The following is a 27520-nucleotide window of genomic DNA, read 5'->3' as shown; positions in this document are numbered from 1 at the left end:
CGCCCATGACTGGCTAGTGCTGCTGTGATTGATAGGAGAGAGAGAGTTATGCCACCCCTCCTTTCCTGAGAACACGGACAATTTTGCTCTCTTGGGCTCCTGGCCACGGATGGCTGTGGCATCATTGGGATTTGAATTTGCGGTCAAAGTAACAAAGTAATTGCATTTTGTCACTTCCCACCTCTGAAACCTACCAAAGTAATGGCAGCATCGTCCTCTGTGCCTCCATACTTGAACATAATCCTATGTCTATCCATATCAGCGAAGTATTCCTTTGCCTCTTTGCTTGTGCTGGTACCCAAACCTATTGCATCACATTATTAAATAACATCGTTAATTAATCTATAGAGATTAATCTATACGTATATTTTGCTTTATAAAATGATTCCATGAAATGAAAACAAACCTTTGTAGTACTTTATATGCCATGTTTTGTAATTCTCTGTTTGCTTCTTCCACTCTTCAAACTCTGGAATGCTGTAGAAGGAAACTTCCTGTTTGTTCTTAGTGGCCTGTACACAAAGTGATCAATATTAAAGCTGAATCCGCATCAACATGCAACACTTTTTTCTGCATTGTGGAATACGGCAGGTCGTACTTTGACAATCGGGGTGATGAACTCCTCCAGAAACGTGTGCTTCAGAAGGGATGGCCAGTTATGGTGGAAGAAGTTGATGAGCAGGCCCTTAATGTGTGAACCGTCTTGATCCTAATCACAAACACAGCAAAATAAATGTAATCTTCATAATAAACTCCATGCATACAAACATTCTGTCCGTTAGCATTAGCACAGAGGTAGAAGAGATTATAACACGTTTAAGACATAACATACTTGATCAGTCATTATCATGATTTTGCCATAGCGTAGAGATTTTAGGGATTCTGCGTCATCGTAGCTCTTCTTATACTGCAAGCCAACAATCTTAATGATGTTGTTGATTTCTGCATTCTCCATGATCTTCGAACAGAAGAAACAATACAATTACACTGAACATGCATCCATATACTATTTAGATTGCACATTATTTAAGTTAAGCAATATAATTCATAATAATGCCCTTTTTAAACTTTCATTCTCACTTTCTGCTGCTGTTCCCACATTGAAACCATAAAGTTTTGTACTTCCCAAAAATCAGTCTTGCTCTTACTTCAGTGGATAATTTCACCTAGATACTGTAGAGTTATACTGCTGCTGTAATCATAAAGACTGTCCTGTGCTCATATTACACACTTAGTTCTGTTTGTCTTTACTCTTCTACGCCTATATACTGTAAAGATTTATCTTTATTTATTATTTATGTATAATCTCAATATACAATGAAGGATGAGTTCCTTTTTGAGACCTTGTTTTCTTACTCAAGTTGCTGTAGGGAGTTTTTCTTTGCCCCTGTCGACTTTTGTTGCTCACTACAGATCTAAATCTACATCCTTATTTCTGTTTTGTGACAATGTGTACTGATAAAAGCACCTTGCAAATAAAACCCGGCTCAATTCAGCATGTGTCTTTACTTTACTACCACAGCATCTGTGCTCACCTGTTTGTGCGTGGCCTCCCGCACATTGAGGATCTTGCCTCTTAGAGGAAACACTCCGTAGCGGTCTCGTCCAATAACGCCCAGTCCGGAGACGGCCAGCGATTTGGCTGAGTCTCCCTCAGTAAGAATCAGAGTGCATTCAGAAGAGTGCTTCCCACCTTAGCATGAGAAAGAGTCAGCCATCATGCACACGTCAGAAAAATTCACCAGCAGGATACAAACCATACGACAAACCATACTTGCAGTGCTTTACTAGGGTTATAGATGAGGATAAAGCAAATGCTAAACCTCTGAAATAGTAAAGAGTCAAAGGACAAACAGATAATTTGGTTCATGTTAACATATTTGATGGTGAATAAGACAAAATGAAATCTGTAGTATTCTGGAGGTATTCAGAATATGTAAATGCATGTTTAAGAGAAGTCAGAGTGCTTCCACAAAGAGCGACTTGAGTCTACATTAAAGCATGACTGCTGTTAGCTAAATCATCTACAAAGAGTCTGAACTCTCAGAAAAACAATGCCATATGTGTTAGGATTCATTCACGAAACACTCGAGCGGTCCGAACTCACCAGCATCATTAGCGTCATCCAGTTTAGGGATGCCTTTGATCTTGCTGTGCTTGACTGAAGAGCACTTTTTATTCAGCTGTGTCTGAGCCTTGAACTTCACCCAGTTCAGAATGCTCTCCACGATGCCACAGTTAGTAGCCTGAATAGCAATAAGAGACCAGTTACTGACAGACACCGCACTCAGTATCATGTTTTTAAGAACAATAATAATACATAAGGAATAAAACATGTTTATAAAATGCTAAAAGCTACAAAGGTAGCTCTCATTCCAGCTATGAGAGCAACATGCTCTTCACAAACATAACACATCAGCTAATTATCGAGTTCTTCGGAAGCTATGTCAAGTGTCTAACAGCAGGGAAGGTCAAAAATAACTCTGAGATTGCAAACCATGGGGCTGAGCTGTACCTAAATCCCAAATTCATGTTTTGATACCATCAAACAATCTTTTTATCAAAATGTGACTTACTGCTCTTATGAATTTTTCAGAGAGAGCACATTTAGAGCCAAAGCTTTTAGTCTGAAGAGTCATGTTCTCTTTAGTCTGAGAGTCAAAGGTCGGGTTCTCGATCAGAGCGTTCACAAACACCCAGATGTGGTTCTTGACCTGAAAAATATCAACTCACATCATCATCATCATCATCACGTTGTTTATTAATTTAAATAAATATGCATTTAAAGAATAATTCAAAATATGGCTGATATTGTTAAATATCTCCGTAATCATGCTAGTGTTTAATGTCCAAACCTGGAATGGTTTCACTGACACTCCTGCTTTGTTCTTCTTCTTCACCACCTCGATGAGTTTTGACACAATTTGGTCCACGACATAATCAATGTGTCTGCCACCCTGTGAGACGAGTCATTAGAAATTTAATCCTGGCCCGCTGGCCTAATGTGAAGGTACTGATATTTTAATTTGTTCAAAAATTTAAAAGGGACACTAAAAAAAATTAAGAACATTTAAATCAGCTTCTTCCATCGTTTGTAATGTTTAAAATAATTACAAATATGAATTATTAAAATTTTATAATATTTTTTGGAAAAACTTTATAAAAAGATATCAAACTGTAAATGAGATCTCAGAAATTGTACAGTGCATTGTGACACATAACAATATCAATATTACATGGTCACACTGCTCAGCCCAAGCGCTCCAGCTACCTTTGTAGTGGCGATGCTGTTGACAAAGCTGATCTGCTGGAAGCCCTTCTCGCTCATGGTCAGACACACCTCCCAGCGCTCGTTCACCGACTCATTTACTACTTTCAGTGCTACGCCAGTCTCGTCCAGCTTATCCTTCACGTATAGATCCACATAGCTGCGGAAGCCATTCACCTGCAGCAGCACACACAAGCAGAGAGCATGTAATGTGTGAAATCCAGTTAGTTCATCGTTTATAATGCCACAACTGCAATTCACTGTCAGTTAATGCACCGGCTAATTGGTGCAAATCTGTTCTAGATACGTACAGCAAAGATAAATCTATATTCAGGAATAATTAAATCTAAAAGTAAGGAATAAATACGCTGGAGTGTGCTGTTACAGGAAAATAATCAACGACAAGGGGGTGGTGATGGGGCACTGACGCTAAGCGGAGTTACTTTTACCACCCCGAAGCTTAATATTTTTTTAATAATTGTACATCCCCAAAGTGATTTATTGTTCTTATACAACATTTTGTCAACAATTATAATGTTATTAGACTTAAGGAGAAGTACACAGCACATAGTACTTTTTATCCATTTAAAATGACATTTGACATGGAACATCCACAAAACAAGTTTCTGATATCACTTAAGTTATAACTGCTATTAAGCGACATTCAGTAACCAGCCTCTCTTTTTTCTCTCTTTCGAAGTTAGACAAAAAAAAAAGAAACAACAGCTTGTCATGTTACTGATAAGCTACAAATCCTCTGTCCTGAAGACTCTCCAGCGGCGGCAAACTTCCCGAGTGTTACAAAGTGCTGACACTGGAGACTCCTTCCATAAATGTTAAATAAACATTTACATAGAGAAACCTTCACCACATCAATGACTATATATTCTACTTTGTTAAATAACACCTTTTTAAAAATCTGTTTATCATCAGTCTCAACAGTGCCGTTGTATAATACTTTTTATTCAATAACACATTATTTAATTCCAACTTCCTTTATTTAAAACTACAATTTAAACACATCTGGATGTATTGTGTTTTCTTAACTGTTAGAATTTTGTGCTCTACTGCCTTATGATGTTTGTTTGAGAAAAATAGTACAGCGTGTTTAACTGTAAACGTTTAAAAAGCATGCAAGGCTGTTTTCACCCACCAGCTGCTTAAAGGAAATGTTAAAACCACAGCCTCTAGCTGCAGCTGTTTCAGTTGTGTCTCTTATCCAAACATGCAATTTTACAATTAAGGGCTCTTCTTCTTTAAAGTTGCAACATTAAATCCAATAAGCTGAAGGCAATGACTACATTCGGATCAGATGTACCCAGAGGCTAAGACAGCTTAGCATTAGAGGTGAAGCAGGCTGCATGTTCATGTTCTCATGTGACTCTTAGCCTCTGGACAGCTACGATAATTGGCTCACACTGATAATGTGGTGATAACACACAGCATTTGGACTGCCAAGATTACAGGCTGTATGAATGAATTACTACAAGCCAGAAAAGCCGAAGAGATAACTGGGTACAATCTCAGCCAGAGTAGACGGGTATTTAAGGAACAATATTATTATGTATTCCTACAACATACTGTGTACATACTGGGTATTACTGTGCTGATGTCTGATCTTACACACAAGGTCATGGCTACATATGATACAATTTGCCCAATCTAATTTGTCTTTCATGCAGTATGTTGTGACTTACAGGCAGCTTCTTGCCGTTGAGAATGACTTTAACGCCCTTGCATGAACCGGCTACGTCATACGCCCTGCGCGTCAGCAGAGCCACAGTATCCTTGTCCAGTTTATCCATCTTGAATTTGGAGAGGTCAGGCTGGAATGTGACACAAGTGAAGTCGTCCCCATCGAAGGGCTTGATTTTTGCATCGCTGGTTTTTGTCATGTTGTTCTGCCATGTCTTTAAGGCACAGAAAGCAAAACAGATTTTCATCAGTTAGTGAATGTGTTCTTCTAACATGTGCATGTTTTAATAAACAAGTTCAATTACTAATGTAGTTCCTCACAATGACATGCAAAAATACTTAAAAGCACTACATGATTTAATTACCAAATTATATCTAAAGAAATACAACCAGGAGAAAATCAATACTGTCTACAGTTACGTGAAACGCTGGTTATACAGAGAGTCAGACTCTATTGTCCTCAAACGACTCCAAAAATCTGGATGGACAAGATAATTAAAGCACACTGCTTATCTCATGTACTATATACACACATCCAGTCTGACACATTGTGAAATTAACAGCGCATCCCCAAAGTCAATTCCAAAAGGTGTCAGATCTGGTATAAAAATCAAAATCAAGACCACCAGGAACCTGTGAGTGAAAAGCTGAACGTCGTTCCACCACCTTGCATAGACAATATCTGTGCTTCAAAGGTTCAAACCCACAGACACCTCGCACAGTGCTCCTTTAACGAATACTCACCTCAGCAAGTCACAAAACCCTACAAAATCCATATAAAACTCATTCCATCACACAATTTTCACTGCTATTCTCCTGAAATTTAAACAATGTTTATTTCAATGGAATAGCAGTTATTGGTACCTGTTTGAAGCTGTGTTTGTACTCTCTGCAGGCAGTTTCCACTGTGAACTTGGTACTGAATATGTTACAAAGCTTAGCACCATAGCCATTCCTTCCACCTGCACAACACAGATAAGACATTTGAGTCTAAGGAGGGGGAAAATCTGGATTGCAAGACGACAGGTACAAGGCTAAAAATGACACTGAATACTGATTACTCGGCACAAACAGGCTTTAGTGCTACACGATTCATCATACTGTGATCAACGCGTCACTGGTGATGTATGTGACGTATTTTAGCTGATAATATACTGTTAGATTAGATAATGTCTGGTACTGATTAGTGCACATTAATGAGGGGTTGATTAATTTTCTATAACAGCAGCTCTGACAGTAGTTGTGGCTGCAAAGCAAATCACAGGTTTATGTTAATGCGCTCGTTCTAATATTAACAATTCATTTCTATAGTATATCAGCTCATACACAGGAACCTGTACGATGTAATCTATTTTAAATGATAAACAGATTTAAAAAATCTTAACAAACTTAACAAAGGAAAATGTATAATCCGTGTTAAATAGACACAGAACGATGCATTTTGCAGTTTCTCGGTAACAAGATAAATTTGTTTGTCTTATTAATTTCAAGAGAAAGTAACAGGATGGCTGTTTATAGCTGCTTTAATGTAAGTGATAAAAGGAACTAACTTGTTTCACTTACGCTCCACAACCTTACAAGTAACTGTAAATGGATAAAAAAAAAGTATGACGTTGTTCTTTAATAATTAATAGCTGGCAAACTGCCATGGAATGAGAGGAATGAAATGCTGTGGGGCTGTTATTAAAACATCCCTCTGCTTTGTGTAAGGCTGAACTGATTATTTTCCTACAGCAGCATGCCTCGTCGTGTTTTATTCCTTGCTGATTTTATTTTTGTTTGATATGATTAAATGATTTACTGTGCTTATACAGGATATACCATTTAAAAGGCACTAGAGACCAGTCTAATTATGATTGAAAGATTTATATATTTAAAGGAATATGGGTTTATACTGTATAATATAAAAAGGCTATTTAGAAATATTTAAAATACTCTTAAATTTAATGAAATAAACAAAACTAAAAAAATTGTGATCCTGAATTCAAAATGTAGAAAATAATCCGTACTCTGTATGGCAAAAAGAAACTCACCCCAGGGCACAGTGCTAACACAGCAGCATGCTTTGATGTGTTTTCATATATTATTTAGCAGCTCATTGTTTTTAATGTAGCACTTTCTCTTTAACTGTTGTAGTTACCTGTGACTTTTTTCTCATCGTCATCGTAATTGCTGGAGGTCAGCAGGTGTCCGAAGATCAGAGCGGGGACGTACATCTTCTCCTCTTTGTGCTCCACCACAGGGATTCCTTTCCCGTTGTTCCATATGGAGATGATGTTAGACTCCCTAACAGGCCAAAATCACACACAACAGATGAGAAGAGAGATGAAATACCATCTTTTGGGTGAAAAGATAACAGGCAGCACTCTCTGTTTAAACCACAGATAAAAACCTGAGAAGGCTAGTGAGTGTAAATGAGTTGATGTGTGGGTGAGGATAATATGCTGATCTGTTTGTGTGTGTGTTTGTGTACGAGTGTGGTGTGTGTGTGAAAAGGACACAGCCGGTTGGCACGTGTTGAAGGTGAAGTGAATGTGAAAAGAGTAGTCTGCATGCCATCAGCTTCTTACTCGTCTCCCTCCAGTACATTCCACCTTCAAATCACCCTCTCTCATACAACTCAGATAATAAATCCCTCACTTAAACATTTTCATTAACATGCTCCTCGTCTGTTAGTTATTTGCACCATCCTTCCCTGCTCCTCCACAGCTTCTTTCACTACCTGCTTCATTTAGACTCAAAACACATTCGATGGAAAATGGTGGAGAATATTACAACAGAGAAAAAGGTACGAGCAAAACCTTTTAAACATTTTTGTTTTGTTTTGGGAACATTTTACACTCTGGTGTCGACCTCAGGACATAACTCATGTTTTGATATTAGAAATAATTCATTCATTTGCAGCCAACAAAACAAACAGTTAAAACATATTGTCCCGAGTTTAGCCGTGGTTATTCTGTTGAGCTGTCCAACTGTATCACAAATTTATCACAAATTCATATTTATCGATCTTGATCATCATTTCATTTTCTTAATGTACACAATATATTTCTAAGCCATCGGGTCACCACTGTGCTTTCAGTTCACACTGATGGCGCCGGGAGTCGATTCACTGATTCCTGACAATAAAAACAGTCAAACCTGAAAACCTTTATTGGAAAAGTCAGGAATAATTGTGTCAAAGACTGCAAATAAGTCATTAATGATATATATTTGTAAGAAAAACTGCAAAACAAGTTAAAAAAAAAAAAAGAGACCTTACATTAGTTGGTGTGTCTGATTTGGAAAAAAAATGCCAACATAATCACTTGATCATTTTCATGACATGACAGATTGTGTGAAAAATGTCAGTAATATTGTATTTTGGTTTGTGACCTGTTAACTGGAATATTTTGGAATAAATATGTTCAGTATTTATTATATTTTATATAATCCAAATAATCAATCAATCACTAGAAAAACTGTAGCTTAATTGATTATCAGAATAATCAATAGCAATGAACAATCATTAATTTGCAATGAAAAAAAATTCTGCTAATACTACAGTGCTGCAAAATATTTCATCCACTCTGCTGCAAGTGTAATAATTCAGCAACAAGCATTCATCCTGTGTGTAATCTCTCACACTACACCTCAATTCTACACAACAATAACTTACAGTTGCTTGTGTTTAAGACAATACAGAAGAAATACAGGAAGAAATACAGCAAAGTCTCTCCACAGCAAAGCAAATTCACTCTGCTCGGAGTATAACGAGCTTGTGGAAAGCCCACATGACATCATGATACGCTCCATTCCAGGAAAAACAAATAATAATAAGCGCAGGATCGCTGGGCATTTTAATAGCTCCCTGCTGCTGAACACTTATGATCAAGCTGCTGAAAGGAACAACACTCTGCCTTAATAAACCACTATAGCACAGCGAGCTGTCGTCTTTATTTATTTAGCGCGAGTGTGTAGGGAAATGAGAAAGCAGCCCTGTGAGATGATTCATTAAGTGGCAGAATGTTAGCTTAAGTGTAAACAGGCTGATATTCTTCAGCTTCTCGAGGGAAGTGGAATAAAAGGCACTCACGGATCGATGGTGATTTTGATGCAGTTCATGTTCTTGTCTCGCTGCTTGTTGTCAGCCGCGTTAACTGCAAGGAGAAAAGAAAATTAGGCTAAATCTGGAACTATGAATAGACCGGTTCATTAAACACAACACTGATCACTGCACTGATGCGGCTAAAAGCGGATATGACACAGGGAATAATCATCTCTGCAGAATTCCTGATTTTCTGATTAAACTGATGAGGATGATACTGATGGCTTTTTAATTCTGATCATCTGAATGGCAGGAATTTTCTAATTTTTTGGTTTAATAAAGGCACGCACTATACCATAACTATATTCTATACTACAGTGTGTGTGACTGTAAGTGGTAATGATCAGAACTAAAATCTAGGGATTCATCGATACTGATAATGATATCGGTCCAACACCGTGATCATGTACTCATACTCATAAAAATGCTTCGATAACGACATCTGAAACCATGTGATACTGTGTGACGTAAGCCTAGCGAACGTTGTGGCATTAAAAATAACAGCGATCTGAACTTATTCCACGATTAATGAAGGCAAGCAAAGCAGACTGCAAACTGTGCTCTGTGAAAACATCAAGAGACAGAACTACAGCATCTTCCTATAATACTAGTAACCTGAAAGCTAAAACATCTTAAACATAAAACTTTTCAGGAGTTCACTGTTAAGAGCAAACGCTGGCTCCGGTGAGTGAAAATAATGGCTCTTACCCAGTATGTTGTTCTTGATCAGCCACTATTGGTCGTTTACAACGAGGGATTGCGACACAACGAAAGTAAAAATGAAAGTACTTTATTTACAGTTGTGCAGCGAATCCAAACCTGCTCTCCTATACGGCAACCTTACTCTATTCAATGTAGCTTGCTAGTGCACTTCATTTAAAATGAACTAGCTAACGTTATAAAGAATGAGCTGTGTAGCAAACGCACGTGTGCGCTTTTCATGGTCATTATAGAAACCATAGAAACATAAACAGAGTTAAATATTATGTTCTGTGATGTCGCTGATTGATTACTACTAAACAGATTACTTAATTAGGTATAAGAATCTAAAAAAAATACATACTCAGAGTCGATCTAAACAAATAACAGTATCGATGCATCCTTACGAAAATCAATTACACTCCAGAGGCACAGTGCTGAGATGTGAGTAATTGAGAAGTGTACCAGGGCATCGACTTACCAAGAATTTCATCAAAGATTTTATACAGTCCAGGGACGTAAGTGATCTCTCGCGAATTCATTCCAATCTCCTCATCGAAAACCCACATTTGCTGGAAATAATAAGCACAGATTGAAATGAGTGCATACTAATCTTTCTGAACAGCAAATCTGCCAACAGTTTGTGCCATATTACAATCAGTACAATGTTTTCAGCCTTTAACAGCTGTTTAGGATCACAGAAAGTCTCACAGAACGTCTCCAGTCATCATAGTTGTTGTAGAACTGGGCCTCACCTGAGTGACAGGCTCCACTGAGCCGATGTAGGTGTCTGGGCGGAGAAGGATGTGCTCCAGCTGAGTTTTCTTCTGGTACACACGCTCCACAGACATTTTCTTGGAGCTCTCTTTCCTGGGCAGCTCGCTCTTCCCGCCTTCGCCGTTCGCCTCCTCTCTCTTCGTGCCATTGTTCTTATCAAAGAGGGTCTGTTGTTAAAATTAGCACAGTATTAGACATGTTTCCACGGCTTACTGACTAAATCAGACTACACACTTTGTGAGAATGTCTGAATTAAACCAGAGGGTTCTGTGGTCAATTAGAGAAAATGATTGAGGCACACACTTCCCAAGCCCAAGAACATCACTGATGTATCCTGCTGCATGTGTAACAAAATAGCTGCTTGAGCGTATCTTCAAATTTCCCCCTAAAAGCTTAATGTCTTTTCAGAGATCACAGACAATTAATTTTGCTGTCTTTTAGGAATCACGTTGCACTCTGTGAGCAATGCTAAAGACACAGAAACGGATAACGTTCAAAAAATACTTTTTTCTACATTAAGCAAATTCTACATGTATGACTTGCTCATTCAGCAGGATCATATCTAGATGTTCCTTTATATATTTCATTCATTCTTCAGAAACCACTTTCTCCTGGTCAGGGTTACGGTGAATTCTGAGCCTGTCCTGGCACCACAGGGAATGAGATGCCAGTCCATCACATTTACACTCATTCACACCTAGCGGCATATTTTCAGGAGGAAACCAGAGAACCTGGAGGAAACCCACGCATACACGGGGAGAACATGCACAGTAACCTGAGCTCAGGGATGAACCATGAACCCTGGAGCTGGTGTTGCTTATATCTCCAAATATGTATCCAATATTTAAATATGTATCTAATATGTATAATGGTTTTTGGCAAAAAATTTAAGTCTACAGAAAACGTTTATAGGCTACAGGCATGTCTGGGTTATTATACACTATATGGGTAAAAGTATGTGGACACCTGACAATCACACCCATATGAGGTTCTTCCGTAAACTGTTCCCACAAAGTTAGAAGCACACAATTGTATAGAATGACTCTGTATGCTGTAGGATTATAATTTCCCTTCACTGGAACTAAGAGGCTGAAACCTGTTCCAGTATGACAATGCCCCTGTGCACAAAGCGAGCTCCATGAAGACATGGTGTGTGAAGGTTGGAGTGGAAGAACTCGAGTGTCCTGCACAGAGCCCTGACCTCAAACCCACTGAACACCTTTGGGATGAACTGGAACACCAATTTCACACCAGACCTCCTCACCAACATCAGCGCCTGATCTCACTAATGCTCTTATAGCTGAATGATCACAAATTACCACAGTCACACTCCAAAATCTAGTGGAAAACCTTCCCAGAAGAGTGGAGGTTACAATAACAGAAAAGAGAACTAAATCTGGAAACGGATGTTCAACAAGCACATTTGGGAGTGATGGTCAGGTGTCCACATACTTTTGTCCATACCGTGTAGCTCTAATTCCAGCAATATGTATAAGTACGGATATTCCTCACTTGCAACCTCAATTCTACGCACTCACATAAAAAATATTAATATATACAGATTACAGTAGCCCCTGTGTATCATCTGACAATTTTAGTAATCATCCCTGTTTTCTGCAAGTTTTTGTTGCAAATGGCCATGTGCTTCAAATGCAAGATCTGGGTTAGTGGGCAAGTCAACATCACACCTTCACCGCCTAAAATATATCAGTGGACTGGATCAGAAAATCAATCCAGCATTTTAGGATTAAACATATATAATTTCGCCTAGTAACCTGTACAGTTACTAGATACTTTGTCTTACAGATCACCACACAGACACGTTTTTAATTGTTGCCTCAGTTATAATTCGAGTGGGAATAGTTCTTCTCGGCTTCACTGCGAGTCCCACGGTGCACTGGGTAGTGCTGCTGCCTCACAGCTTCAGCGCCTCGGGTTTGATCCTGCTCTCAGGTCTGTGCGGAGTTCTGCAAGTTCTCACCGTGTCTTCACACAAAAACACGCTACACTAACCGGCCCCTAAGTGTGAATGTGTGCATGCATGGCCTCCTGAAATGAACTGGTGTCCCATGCAGAACGTATTCCCGCCTCACACCAAGTAGGATAGACTCCTGGGACAGACTCTGGATCAGGGGCGTGACCTGGCCTGGGCATTCGGGGCTGTAGCCCAGAATAATTCTCCACTTGGAGAGGTTTGTCACTACGTAACTGAACGTCAGTAAAAGAAGAAGGCAGTGTTGTAATTTTGTATAAAAGTGAATGGAGTGTTGTATTTTATCTTCAGTGAACGGAGGGAAGACCAGTCAGACAGGGTTTACAGGAAAATACACGGAAATACTCGTGTCTTATTGGCTGATAGGTCTCAATTCTGCCAAACGCTAGCTCACACAGTCAGATAAGGGCCTTTCGCACCGCTTTAGTTCCAGAGCTAAAATTACAGAACTAAAATTTACAGAACTATTTCCCAGTACCATCTAAAGGGTTGCATTCGCACCAACAGTGGGCACTAGGAAGTGACGTAAGCCGGTCGACAGCGACGTCATTTGTGCGCGGCGTTCAACAACGGAAACAAAGAAGAACAGCGTAAACAACCGGAGGATGGAGGATGCTGTGATCGGAGCTGTGTTTTTGTTTTGTCTCGCGGGTTTCACAATAATGGACATGGAATGTCGACGTATACGTAAAGCGATTGAAAGAACGGTATGTTTGCACTGCGTTTTAAATCATGGCGGGCGAGGGCGTTTTCGTACGTGTTTGGCCAATCAACGTCTGCCTATGTCACGGATAGTAGCAGTTGTGCTAGTTGGTTAGACCCTGCTCCGAAGTAGGAGCTAATTTGGTTCTCGAAAAAGGCAGTCCGGTACTAAAATTGCACCCAGTTCCGGAGGTGCGAAAACGCCAAAAAGTGGGTAGTTCCACAATTAGTTCAGGTACTACGAAAAGGTCCCGTGGTGCGAAAGGCCCTTTAGTGTGAGGGGGGGAAATGTATATACGCCGATTTTTTATTTTTTTTTTTACCAGTAAATGGGTTGAAGCTGAAACATTAACATCCTCTCAGGAAAACAAGGTGTGTAAATGTCTATATGAGTTCCAAGTTACGTGAACATGATATGAGCTGAGAATAAGGACAGCTAACGTATTTTACACGACACTGTAGCCGCGTCGCTGAGTCGTAACAATACTGAAGTAAGCTAAATTTAACCAGATAAAATGACTTTTAAAAGACAGAATTCAGTCATTGTCTTCATTTTATATTTAATATTTTCTCATGTTTTACTTCCTGTACCATTGAGGTGGAAATTGTAGGTCATATCAAGCATCAGCAATGATTCGCAACCAGATTATGAACGTTTACTCCGTCACTTTGAGAAGTTCACCATTTTCAAAATCTCATTCGTGAAACTGTATTATGGGTTTTGAGGATTTTCCATCATGTAACAACGACCTGGTAATAGCAGTAGTAGGCATCTGATATGATGCTGGTTTGAGACATCTGAGTGGCTGGATCACTCATGTGCAGATTATATCATAAATCAAATCCAAACCCTTCCTTCCTTCTCCAGTTTGCAGACTTATTAAGCAATTAGCCCAAACATGAAAGAAGAAAAAAATGCATGGAAACACTCTATTCAGAAGTACGTTTCTAAAAGTTTTCTGATGGCGAAGAATCTGGATGATCAACATCCCTGCTCCGGATCCACCTCAACCCCAGGCCAGGATAAAGCACTCACTGAATAAACGCATCATTTCTGAAACAATATCACACACAGTGTAATAACTGTTATGGATAAACCTGTTTAACACAACTGTTGTGGTCACGTGGGTCAGAGGTCATATTCACACCTGAGTTTTGTTTACTGACGTCATCCATCACTCAGGAGCTGAAGTTGGATGAGTTTTGGGGTGGATTTATGTTGAGTGCTCATCTCTGGTGCTTAATTAAATACTTTTTTTTTTCTCTTAAAAAAAAAGCAAGTGTGTTGTAAATGTGAGCTCAGTTTATTTATGTTTGACCCCCACGTTTTTCTGTAAAGAGTCCATAAGTTTTCCATCAAACCCCTCACTGGTGCTTATTTATTATTTTTCAGCCACTTACTGACCACTTCTACTGACATCCTAGCATCTTTACAGAATTTATGCTCATTCAAATGAATTTATTTCAACACATTTAGACGGAAATGTAAAGAAGTCAAGTGAAGTGTGAAGTCAATCGCTGTTAATCGGTCGCTAAGGCGAAACAAAAGGGGTCTCGAGCGCTGCTAGCATTGTTAGCATCCTGAGTAAAAACAAATAAAAATAAAAACGCGGTCTAAAATATCCTTGGAAATATTATTTCAGCAATTAACACTAATATCATACTGACCTGTATATAACTGAGTTTTCAGTCAGTCGACACTTCTGAACATTTCTAGACGTTTATAATTGTACCACCGACATTATCACAGGCTAGCTAGATGCTAAGCTAAAGTTACCTCAGTGAGCTCGCGCGTTTCTGCGTGTAATAAGCTATAACACTGCTTAATAATACACACAGAATAATATGTTTATAACATATTAATTACACTGCCAGAATAACATATATATATATGTGTGTTTTTTACTCACCACCCAGTTCAGCCCTCCGCTTCCTGCAGCACTGTTGGACATTTTCTCCTATTGTGTCTTTCCTTCCAAGGTGTTACAAACGAGCAGTGTTTATAAAAAAAATAAAAAAAGAAAATGTCCTTAAATGCAGTTTGGCGTTAAATTGCCTTCCATGTGAGCCGTGAAGCAAGCTGAGAGGAGTGAGAGTGTGTGCTGGAATGAATTACATGGAAGCTGAGAGGTTTTTAGCCCGGAGAAGTGAGAGCACTTCGGCTATTGTTAAAATCGACCGGCGGTACAGCAGCAGGCCTGAGCGCCTCACACACACACACACACACACACACACACACTCTCACACACACTCACACGCACAAGCGCGCGCGCACTTTTCTTCCTGCTGCCACCCGCTCTATCCAAAACACACACACACACACACACACTCACTCACACACACACACACCCCTAACCCTTTACATTACATTCTAATAAAGGTGAAACAGGAGCACTCTGTGTTTCTCCTCATGTGCAGCTGCTGCTTTACTGCCACATTTCCTGGATTTTCATTCAGAAACAATAACACTGGCGCTGCGTCCCTCCGTCCGGCTTCAGCCCCGAAATCTCAGCCGACCAATAGGATGCGAGGCGCTCAAAGTATCGACCAATGAAAAGGGAATCCGAGGCGCCGGCGACCAGATAAACCAATAGACACCTCGTATATACACTTATATATACACAGAGAGAGAGAGACGCAGAGACAGAGGCAGATAAACATTCACACTGAGACACAGACAGACACATAGAGACACAGACAGACAGATAAACAATCACACTGAGAGACAGACAGACAGATAAACAATCACACTGAGAGACAGACAGACAGATAAACACACTGAGAGACAGACAGACAGATAAACACACAGAGACACAAACACAGAGACACAGACAGACAGATAAACAATCACACAGAGACAGACAGACAGACAAACAGAGACACAGACAGACAGATAAACAGAGACACAGACAGACAGATAAACACAGAGACACAGACAGACAGATAAACAATCACACTGAGAGACAGACAGACAGACAGACACGTAGACACAGACATATAGACACAGACATATAGAGACAAACAGACAGAGAGACACAGACACATAGAGACACAGACACAGTCACATTCAGGGAGACAGACAGACACAGAGACACAGTCACACAAACAGATAGACAGACAGACAGACAGACACAGAGACACAGAAAGATGCATAGAGATATACAGAGAGACAGATAGAAACACTGACAGACACAAAGAGACAGAGAGAGACATTCAGAGACACAGACAGACACATAAAGAGACACAGACAGACAGAGAGACAGACAGAGAGACAGACAGACACATTAAGTGACCGATCCAGTGGAGATGTTGCATAGAGTTAAACATTAAATAATATTTCTGACACTGCAAACAATTCATTTAATGAAGTAATTGAAAACAATTGAATAATAAAGAAATTGAAACAAACATCATTCCACAAAGAAAAATAAAGACAAAAACGCTGAGGTCTGTTTTTTTTTTTCTTACATGGCCTTATGAGTGTCCGAGTTTCACACTGGCTCAAATAAAAACGGATACAAAAATAATCGATAAAAGTTTGACACACTGGAGGTATTCATTATACACCTTGCTGCCAAACGATCATTATAAAACATTTTACATCATACACATAAGTAAAAGTTTTAAACAATGTTTCAATTGGTATAACTATAATCGTTACAAATCCAGTTGCTCCAAAGAAGATTAAAATTAGGGATGGACTGATGTGATATAGAGTACTGCCATCAGGACCTCTCAAATCTGTATCAATAATACAAAAAGTTGTACTGATGCATCCCTGATTAAAACACAACGTTGGAGAAACAATAAAAAAAATGACTAGAATTATACATGAGATTCATATATAGATATCACTTGTAGTCCCTTAGAGCACCTTTCTATCCCTTATAGACATTATATTACCTTCAGACTTTTCTAATGAACAGAACATGATTTGAAAAGTGAGACTGTGCTTCAAGTCTTTACTCACATTAACTCTGACTTTCCCAGAACCTTTTTTTTTTTTTTTTTTCCCCTTGTCAAACCACAGAATTGGTAGAAGGCCACTACACTCTTATCAAGCATCCTCCATTTCCACAAGTATCTCAAACGAAGACGTCTCTGTGTCCTTCAAACTCTGTCTGAACAGCTGGGCGTGTTGCCACGCCGCCTCTCCGTCCCCTCCACTCAGCTCCGCTTCTATCACCACTTCTGCAGACCCTGTGAGGCCTGTCGGTGAGTGCATTTTACCATCTGCAAAACCAAGCAAAGATACCGTTAAATTGTATCGCGCAGAGTAGAAGTGCCTTCAACTGACATTTAACGAGTTCAGGTTACTCTATAAAAGGCAAACGCTGACAATTTTTTACTTCAAACTCAGACTGATTTGGATGCATTTCCAGATGCAAATATTATCATCTGCTCATTTTTTGAAGATATAAGCACACAGCTAAGCTCGGTAACAACAGTATATCAAGACGTGCGTTCTTCTGAACACAGGGCATTTGTGACCACGGGAACGTTACCGCGGTTTAGGTTTCATTACTCAGAGTCTTGGTGTGGGTTTGCCTTAGATGATGTGGCTTCTTTGCAGCACACTGAAGGTGATAGTTTGTGTATACAATAGCTTATAATCCTACTACATGCATGACACTAATTATGATTTCTAATGGTGTGTAATAAAACATTAGTAAACCATGAATGAACAAGCACAGCTAGCCAGTCACTTCACAATTTTTTTTAAAAGTTAAAAAAAAAAAAAACAACAAACAAACAAAAAAGAAAGAACGAAAGAAAAAAGCTTAATAACTCTATAGCTGCAAGCAGGAATTAAGGGGCCAAGTGCTTTCGGTGCCTGTGCCTGAGTGACCGAGCAAGACCAGAAGCCACTGAGACCATGTGCGCTTGCTTCGAAGGAAATATACTAAATTTGAAGATAAAACGTCAGGCCGTTGCTGAGATATTGCCTCACTACCTGTTTTCGGTAGCCCTCCAAAGTTGTGAATGATGTTAAATCTTGTTTCTTAACTTCAGCTCATTTTGCTAATTATATGTGACAGGTTTAATATTAATATATAAAAGTGTTGCTCACATTCTGTTTGGCGACTTAGCAGTCATATCCGCTTGTGGCTTATGGACAAAACACCAAATATCACACACCAAAAATCGGAGAATTATTTTTTGGCTGATCTCGCGATGCTGTGATCCAAATTTCATGGTGACTGGACCAAAAGATAAGAATCTAAAAAAATTTTTATTGAATTTCAACATGGCCTACTTCCTATTCAACAGATCACATATTCCTTACTATTAATATATTGTATAATTATGGAAGGGGTCTCCAGTGTTTTTTTTCCAACCACAGGAGAGTCTTCCGTTTGTGTTTTGCAGTTTCTTTCTTTTCTTATTAACTTCTAGAGGGAGAAAAAAAGAAACTGATGATGGAACAGCTGTTTGTTGATGTGATAACAGGAACTAACTTGTTTTATGGACGTCCCACCACAATAAATGTAATTAAAAACTGCTAAAAGTACAACCTGTTGTTCTTTAATTCATAAAAATTGAATGAACAAAAGACTTTGCAATGCACTGTTATAAAAAAACAATCAAGGTCATGCGGTAACATGCGTCACTCCACCCTGTTGTTGATTATTTTCCTATAAACAGCCAGCTCCATCATGTTTTATTCCTTAGACATTCATAAAGCATATCTGCATTATTACCTGTAATAACAGTTGAACTATTCATATCTACTGCAATGACTCAAAAACCTGGGTGTCTGATTTGACACCAAATCTAGTACTGAATGATCTATCTAGTGGGATTTTTATACCTCCAGGAAACTCGATGGTGGATTGCGAGGAGCGTAATCTCCAGTGGACAGCACCAGAGTGGTAGGTTTGAGTGACAGCTCTGACTGAGACTGATTTAATCTTCATCCCCACAGGAGCACACACAATCCTCCAACACAGCCTACCTGAGGAAGAGCCCTCTGTTCGAGCGAGGTACACCTAAAAACCACACACACACACACACACACACACACACACACAAATGAACACAATAGGGAGGGAATAAATATAAGCAAGAACAATTAATTTAGGCAAATCTTATGAGTGACCAATCAGGAAAAAAAAAAACAGAGCAAGACATTGCAGATTATTAAACTTATTAAACTTAAACTTATTAACTTATTAAGCTGCAGATTCATGCTAACCATCTGCCAGTCTTGTTCTTCTTTCCTGAACACAGACTCGTTCTTCCACACTCCCTTTTCCCAGCCCAGGATCTTCTCTTGGTTGTTGTGCACTCTACAGTAACAGTCTTTCCCCACATTATATTGTAGGTGGAACATCTTTGCATTCTTCTCTGACTCAGTGGGGATAAACACAAACTCTGTGGCTTTCTGGGGAAAAAAAGAAAAAAGAAAAAAAAAAAAAGACCACAATTTGTCCTCACAATAGGATCAACTTATAGTCATTCCTGACAGGACAGTTAGGAATGTGACAGACTTGCAACAGACATGTACAGTAATTAAAACTCTACACCTTTTATTTATGTTATATACATATGACATGAATAAGAGCATCTCTCACCCCTTCGGAAGCAGCAGCAGCACCAGTCTCTCCACGAGCAGCCCTCCAGGCAAGAGAACCCGATATCCGTCCTCCCATCTCTCCTGGCTTTGGGCTCTTAGGAGAAATAAACTCCACCAGCTCCACTAACAACCTCTCCAGCAGCTCCCGCTTCCTCTCAGCGCTCAGTGACTGCTGCCTCTGTGCAGAAACACACAACGTATTTGAACGAGCACACGTGTGATTTGAATTACTGTTATACAGCTGCTGTTATAGAAAATGAACACCTTCTGACCAATCAGAGTTGAGCATTCTACAGCGCAGCATTATGTCATTAATAAATTGATAAAAATAGTAACTTGTACTCTATGTGTATAATCACACAACCAAGATGATAAAACAGATCATATTATTATACGATTGTGTCATTATTTAAAAAGATTTGAAATCATTTAAAGCAATTACACTCAGCTGTATATTACATTTCTTTTTAAAGTTGCAGTAGTTGATTTTTCTAATTCCTTACTGGAAAATATGTAGAACATGATAAAACAAAAACAGTGCATTAAGCCGTGGCCTTAGCAAAGGTGTGTTAATTCGCAGAGAAAACCCGTTTGGAAAACTGACTTCCGGTCCGGAAATCTTGTTTGTATTTGGTTGCGCCTCCTGTCAGTCATTTTATACACACTCACGGTAACGCTATGGGTCACCTGGGGGCGGAGCTTCATGAACATGGGTGTGAATCATTTGAACGTTGAACTTACCTAAATGTTAAAAACTTAATGTTGAAAAAAAAAAAAAAAAAAAAAAAGACTAATCTTACCTAATTCAAATAAATTTTTAAAAATGAATCTGGCAGGGCGTTACTCACCACAGCATTAAGTCCATTGATAGTGTGTAGCAGCCATGTTTCCTGAACCTTCGTACGTCTGGAAAGAACATCCTGATGCTTACAGGAGTAGCGCCATGTTACATCAACCACCTGCAGTGGTACACCGAGCAGAGATTTAAATTATACACAAATACTATATAATCATTCACTGTTCTAAGGGTTTTTCATAACTGACCACAGTTTTTTTTTTTTTTTTATTTCTAAATTTTAAAATCAAATACACTGGCTTTATGGATACGTTTATACAGATATGCTTTTTAGACACGTCTATTTTTATGTTTATGGAAATATGGATATGGATTGGGAAAAAGAAAACAATGATGATGATATAATATTGTTATTGTGATAATTTGGCCTCAACACACAAATACAGTTTTATGCAATATCGCAGGTATCATAATATCTTTTTATGACATTTTAAAATGTTTTACAATTATAAACTGATTAGAATCAGCATTTATATGATAAAGCATAAAGTTATTCTTAAAATTTACTTATTTTCATTCTTTTTCAGTATGAAATACTTTATTTTTTGCTTGCAGTTTGATAGCAATCCTATCCATCATAATAGATGCATGATATTTCTGTCATATTGCCCATTTCAAATATGGATCCAGGAAATGTAATCCATAAGCAGCTCGTGTCATAAGTTGCATAGTGAAAACATTACAAGATGCTTCTTATTTATCAGAATGGAACCAGATTCTCAGAAAGTTTAGCTTCCTTGGTTATGTGATCAATCCCACCATTTTATCATACTGTAGCTGAGAGTAAGATTTGGAAGAACTACAAGATGTTTATACCTGATCTTTCGAGAAAGCAAAGATGTAGGAAAGCTTCTTGCCCCAGCCCATCTCGTAGAGCAGAGGTTTATCGCATGCATTTTCACAGGGATCACAGTGCAGCCAGCGACGCTGAGACTGAGAGTACACCTCCGTCCACACGTGATCTAAAAATGCACACCGATAAAACCACACACTACATATACAAGCACGACATCAGCAGGTCTGGAAAGGGGCTGAATAAAAGCAACTTCAGCTCTATATGCGAAAAATAAAACAAAATAGCTAGCCACATTGACAAAAACAACTAGATCACACTTACACACACTGAGATGACATGTTTATGTCTGAGAGAAGAGAAAGGGGCTCAGAATACCTGTTGAGTCCCAGATGTACCTGGCCTCCAGCCCCAACGCTCTGCAGCACAGAGTGAAGCAGTTGGCCCATTCCCCACAGCGCCCCCTCCTGGTCTCCAGCAGTTTCTCTGGGTTATTATACCTAAACAGAAACAGGAAAACTGCAATAATGTTGACTGCAGAACCAGGGGTGGAACCGGACCTCATCCAACTCCTCCTATAAACCTAACCCTAACCCATGAGACGTGGTACCACATGAGACGTCTGAAACACACCGAGTACGACTCCGCCCAGGAACTAGGATCTGGTCTCACTCCACCCCCTGAACTTTTGATTCTTCACTAAGGGGTACCAAATACTAGAACTATGTCCAAAATCACATAGTATGTCAAAAAGTGGTGTGTGGTGGCCTGGGAAAACACTTCACAAACTGACATTTTCTATTGTGTGTAATTCTGAACACTACAGAATTTCTTCAACCTTCCACACTGGTGCAGTTTCAAGCACAAAAAAATTTTAAAGTGTGGTTACCCCCTGGTCACCCCGGACACTTCCTGTTTGACCCGTTACCATCTGGAAAGTGGTACAGGGCGATTCGATCTCGCGCAAACAGACTGAAAAACATTTTTACCCTCCAAAGCCGTGACCTCCATCAGTCCCCACCCAGTACAAGATGTTACAGGACAGATCAAACCCTCTTCTCCTCCACAGCCACTTTACACATAGTGGGGTCCAAAAGTCTGACAGCACTAACAAAAATGCTTCTTTTATGCTTTCTATTTTTTTTAATACATTACAAATTATATTACTGACAACAACTTGAGTGAAAAGTAAAATCTTTGTAATATTTACATGAATCCCCTTTTTGCTTTAATGACAGTGTGCACTCGAGCTGGCATGGACTCCACGAGTTTCTGCAAAACCTTATGATCCATTTTAGATCAAATCCATCGGAGCGTCGTCTGAACACATGTTTCAATGGCATGGATTAGACATGAGGAAAATGTGACCTTTCTTACAAAGCAGTTAACACGGTCTATATCACAAATTTGCTTACATTTAAATGTACCTAGAAAATGTACCTAGGAAACTAGAAATAGTGCAGAATCTTAAATATTAAATATTTAAGACAATTTGAGACATTTCAAAAAATATTGAACATTTATTTCCTTTGTTTTAAATATTTCATAATTGTAAAACCTTCTGTTTATTTACAATTTGAAATGAAAAAAAAAAAAACAGACCTTCAAGGTGACCTCAGACTTTCAGACCCCACTGTATTTATTGTTATTTATTATTTTACTGCTTTTACTGTGTACATAATGTCAATTTGTTCATTCTGATATGTTGCTGCTTGCGACAGAGTCACGCCACATGTCATTATACACAAGTATAATAACAAAGATTTTATATCTTATCTTGCCTTAATAGTGAAAAGGGAGATTGTTGCATTTAAAGCGAAGGATCGACACACCAAATATTGACTTTGTTTCAATTACTACTGTTTACTGCTCTTTATAGTATTTTTTTAATGTAGAAATATTTAGTTTCATTATTTTTGAAGGCATCTTTGCTCTACAGCATTTCTTTGCATGTGCCTAAGACTTTTGCACAGTACTGTATATAAAGTGCGTATATATAGAGCTCTTCTCTATTTTGACAACGTGACAGCACAAAAGCATTGCGGACACCTTTGAGAATGAGTATCTGGTTACAAACTGAATTCATTAGACTTTATGTGAGGAAATTACACTTAGTTAACAAGGTTTTAGACATCTTTAAGCAGACTGAATGCTTTTACTGTTGCTTTTGTTAAACTGGCTCCTTACCCAACATGAGCTTTGCAGCCAGGTTAGAAAGCAGCCTAAATAAAAATGTTTTTGATCAAAATATAATTACATTTTGTTAAAATATAAATTCCCAAAGTGCATTATTGGCAGAAAACCCCAATTTATGTCACAAGTCACTTCCAAAATTCAGCTACAGACATCCATCGTGTTTTCCCAAACCACCACGCTTAAAAAACACTATGCAGTTCAAAACATTTTTACACCTTTTACAGAATAACAAAGGTTAATGTAGACCATTGCTTGGTGACTTTCCACTTAAGAACATCTGAATGGGAACATACCTTATAAAAATGAAAAAGATGCAGAGTTTATTAATTTGCGATTAAAGAAGCTTCATCAGCACAGTACCTTGGGAACCTGGTGGTGTGGTTGCAGGCGTCACAGAAGTGGTTCTCTACACGGCCAGCATCCCAGCGCAGGTCATCTGTAGAGGGTGGGAGGGAACCGGAGGAGTGTGTGCTACCCCCGCACCGGCTGCACGGCAGCTTGTCCACCCAGGTGAAGAAATCCTGCTTAAACCACTGTAACAGCTCCAGCACCAGCATGTCCTCCTCAGCAAGACTACACTCTAAACGTAGAAACAGAAGATTCACTACGGTAGAATTTTTATGGTTTACAATCAGGCATCATTTCGAAATCAGTCATAGTTCTTCTTTAGTTAGGAGGCAGAAAATTCTGCATTCAGTGGAGGTCATACTGAACGGATAAAGAGAACAACTGTTTATAGCTAAGTTGTTTCGTGGGCATTCCACAACATTAAATGGATAAAAAGTACAACCAGTTGTTCATTAATACATGAAAAATTCTTATTGTTGGCAAATTGCTGTGGTCTAAGAGGAATAATACATTTTTGGTGTGCGCTCATTGGCAATTAATCAACTTTGGGGTGGTAACAGTAACTCCTGCTTGTGTTGAACAGTACTCACTAATCCCGTCATTGATTATTTTCCCACGTCATGTTTTATTCTTTATTCATTTTAGCGTGATTTATTATTTTCTGAACATAAGCCTTGCACGTACTACTTCCTTTTTTTTTTTTTTTTTTTTTTACATCTTTATTTAATTAATACTTTAATATCTGTACTTCACACTAGACACTAGCACACTAGCACACTAGACTGTAACAATATTTATCCCATAAGTATCCATTTATAAATTAGACTCTCTCCAGTCGAGCTCTTACCCGGGTCTGCTTCTCTGGCCTTGTGCAGTCGTTCTTTAGCGCTGGAGCTGAGCCGCTCATGTGGTAAACAGTTCAATGCTTTCCGCTGAAGTTCAGGATTCTCGTACACCATCACATGCTGAAAATTAGATTGCAGCGTCCCAAGGAAGGACTTGCTACCTAACTGCAACACAAAAGAAGAAATCAAGGATACTCTGTGTGTGTGTGTGTGTGTGTGTGTGTGTGTGGTAGATCTAGCTATTTGCCTTAGTTATATATCTTAAGCTTAAATCAGGAAGCATACCCTTAACGTCGGCTCTTAAGCTGAGATATTTTCACTATTATTGTTGACTATGGAGAAAGAGAAGAAAAAGTAAACTGGCCGCAAATGAACGACTCGACTCTTACCACGGACGGGGGCAGTTCTATGGGGCGCTGAGGTTCTGATGCCACTGTAGGAGTCGGAGCAGGTGAGGAAGTGGAGGTAGAAGTGCTTGAACATGATGCCCGCTGTTCCGCTCCTAGTCTCTGGTCTCTCTCAGCAGCTATCTTCTCTCGCACTCGTCTCAGCTGATCTACAGACGCTGTCCTTGGGAACACCAAGTGTGTCTCAGCCTGAAAGGTCAGAAATAGACGAGTCAAATACAGATCCGAATACTGCTTTTTATCCATAACATACTGTAAAGCCAGGATATAAACTAGAGACAGATTTCTGGTAAAATTAATAAGTAATGATAAATCATGCACCTCTGTGTTTAGTCAAATTTATGTCTTTTATGACTGACATTTTTGTTCATAACTAGAGATGGCAACAGAATCGATACCCAGCATCGGTAGCAGGCTGATACCTGCAAAAAATGTATTTTTTAAATATGTTATTTGTTGTCCGTTTTTTTGTTTTTGTTTTTTTTTCAGTTAAAGAGTCATTTTAAAGCTTAGAATTTTTGAAAGAAATAAAAAATATCAGCTGGGTATCGATATCAGCTAATGCTCAAGGTTTCAGTATCAGTATCACAAAATAACTGAATGTATACTGGAATTGAAGCTTTCTAACCATAGATACAGTTCAGGAAACCCGCCACATTAGCCACTGGTGCAAACTACTTTTATACATCTTTACCCGTGACACATCAGCCAGCGCGAGAATCACCCATAAGCCAATGCAGCTATACAGAGAGATGCGGCTTTACAGATAAAATCAGCTATACTGCATGTTAAACTGATTTCTGCAAACTGTGCTTTGTTACGGGTGTCGCATGTTTCTGCACATCGGCGGTGATGTAAATGCAAATATATATGTAAATGCACTAACGATAATTTGATTGAGTCTAAGTGCTACTTGAGGAAGTGAGATGAGATGTAGGCTAATGTAAATGTATTTCGCTTGTCCTGAGCAAGAATGCTGTTCTTCTGTCAGCTGCCTTGTTAGGGGTCACCATTGTGGATCATCGGTCTGCATATTTGATTTGGCGCACTTTTTACACTAGATGCCCTTCCTGATGCAATCCTCCCCAATTCTATCCGGGCTTGGGTCTGGCATTGGGAGTTCACTGCTGTGTGCAACCCCAGTGACTGGGGTTAGTTCCCTGACCGGGAATTGAACCCGGGCTGCAGCGGTGAGAGCACCGAGGCCTAACCACTAGTCTTCCAGGGGCCCAGGGCAAGAATAATTACCTAATAATAAAATAAAAAACGCAGCAGAAATTCCAAGAGATTTTTAAATCCATATAACCAGGAACCATAAAAAACGAGATTACCTAATATCACAAAGTATAAGATTCATGTGTACATACTTCTACAATATATTCATCATAAACAAATCAAGTAACATAATGTAAGATAAAGCTAACATGATAGGGACCTCGAACTAGCTTAATTATATCATGATAAGTTTCTTAAGATCACTAAAGAGTCTGGTATGTTTTGTCAATAAAAACATACACAGAGTCAATCTGACTGACAGCACAGACATCCAACCACAAATCTTTTCCCGTAGACCATCAGCTAATAAGAGGTTCTCTCATTTACACTACTAACTGCTTTAAATAAAAAAAAAAAAAAACACTGTAATAACTTTCAAAGAGGTTTTTAAATCCGGAAACCATATCTTGAGCCAAAAAGCTCAGCGTCATGTGTTCAAAAGACTGTTTTCCTGCTTGAAACCAGCACATATACACAGCAGTGCAGAGAGCCAACAGAGAGCCAATCAGATTGCAGCATTCAATATTCTGAAGGTTGCGGCCAGAAAAGTGTACCAAAGTTAACCGATGCTCTGACAGAGCAGCCAAGGCTACATCATGACAAAGAGAGCTGCTGAATTCTCGAATCTGATTGGTCAGAAGGTGTTGTTGATTCATTTTCTAAAACAGCAGCTGTAATTCAAATCACAGCACTCGTTCTCGTAGGTTATCAACTTGTCCAAGGTGCATGTGTAGTCTAAGACTACTAATAAACGGATTTAGAAATGACTTGATAGTTAAGAAAGAAAAATTTATCATCACTGATATGGAAAGCTTGCTGTATGGAGACATTTATGGAATGAGTCTCCAGTGTCAGCGCTTTGTAACTGCAAGTTTTCCGTCGCAGGAAAGTCAGAGGATTTTGCGCTTTGTGGTTTCTTTGTAACATCTGACAGGATATTTTTTAAGAGGCATAAAGACAGGCTTGTGAAGGAACAACTGTTTTATATCACAGTTAGTTCCA

At 39.0% G+C, this 27520-nt stretch overlaps 2 protein-coding genes across 2 annotated transcripts in view; both read right to left on the bottom strand.

Moving 5' to 3' along the window:
• Window positions 1-15696, bottom strand: part of top2b (DNA topoisomerase II beta) — a 29437-nt gene extending 13741 nt beyond the window's left edge. The window contains exons 1-16 of the mRNA XM_026942202.3: window positions 15132-15696; window positions 10505-10693; window positions 10231-10321; window positions 9039-9102; window positions 7104-7249; window positions 5828-5925; window positions 4966-5178; window positions 3272-3445; window positions 2856-2957; window positions 2577-2714; window positions 2108-2246; window positions 1536-1693; window positions 833-958; window positions 599-709; window positions 407-512; window positions 195-304 (exon numbers count right to left, since the gene is read on the bottom strand). Of these exons, the coding sequence (XP_026798003.3) occupies window positions 195-304; window positions 407-512; window positions 599-709; window positions 833-958; window positions 1536-1693; window positions 2108-2246; window positions 2577-2714; window positions 2856-2957; window positions 3272-3445; window positions 4966-5178; window positions 5828-5925; window positions 7104-7249; window positions 9039-9102; window positions 10231-10321; window positions 10505-10693; window positions 15132-15173 (2007 nt within the window). The 5' untranslated portion in view covers window positions 15174-15696. The remainder of the gene's footprint in view (window positions 1-194; window positions 305-406; window positions 513-598; window positions 710-832; window positions 959-1535; window positions 1694-2107; window positions 2247-2576; window positions 2715-2855; window positions 2958-3271; window positions 3446-4965; window positions 5179-5827; window positions 5926-7103; window positions 7250-9038; window positions 9103-10230; window positions 10322-10504; window positions 10694-15131) is intronic.
• Window positions 15697-16557: 861 nt separating this feature from the next.
• ngly1 (N-glycanase 1) overlaps window positions 16558-27520 on the bottom strand; it is a 13590-nt gene continuing 2627 nt past the window's right edge. Inside the window, exons 3-12 of the mRNA XM_026942093.3 lie at window positions 25226-25432; window positions 24839-25001; window positions 24004-24223; window positions 21826-21947; window positions 21471-21616; window positions 20647-20757; window positions 19797-19976; window positions 19418-19606; window positions 19034-19211; window positions 16558-17454 (exon numbers count right to left, since the gene is read on the bottom strand). Of these exons, the coding sequence (XP_026797894.1) occupies window positions 17279-17454; window positions 19034-19211; window positions 19418-19606; window positions 19797-19976; window positions 20647-20757; window positions 21471-21616; window positions 21826-21947; window positions 24004-24223; window positions 24839-25001; window positions 25226-25432 (1692 nt within the window). The 3' untranslated portion in view covers window positions 16558-17278. The remainder of the gene's footprint in view (window positions 17455-19033; window positions 19212-19417; window positions 19607-19796; window positions 19977-20646; window positions 20758-21470; window positions 21617-21825; window positions 21948-24003; window positions 24224-24838; window positions 25002-25225; window positions 25433-27520) is intronic.

The sequence above is a fragment of the Pangasianodon hypophthalmus genome, chromosome 29 (assembly GCF_027358585.1).
Source record: "Pangasianodon hypophthalmus isolate fPanHyp1 chromosome 29, fPanHyp1.pri, whole genome shotgun sequence".
Lineage (NCBI taxonomy): Eukaryota > Metazoa > Chordata > Actinopteri > Siluriformes > Pangasiidae > Pangasianodon > Pangasianodon hypophthalmus.
This window is presented reverse-complemented; position numbering and strand designations above follow the sequence as displayed.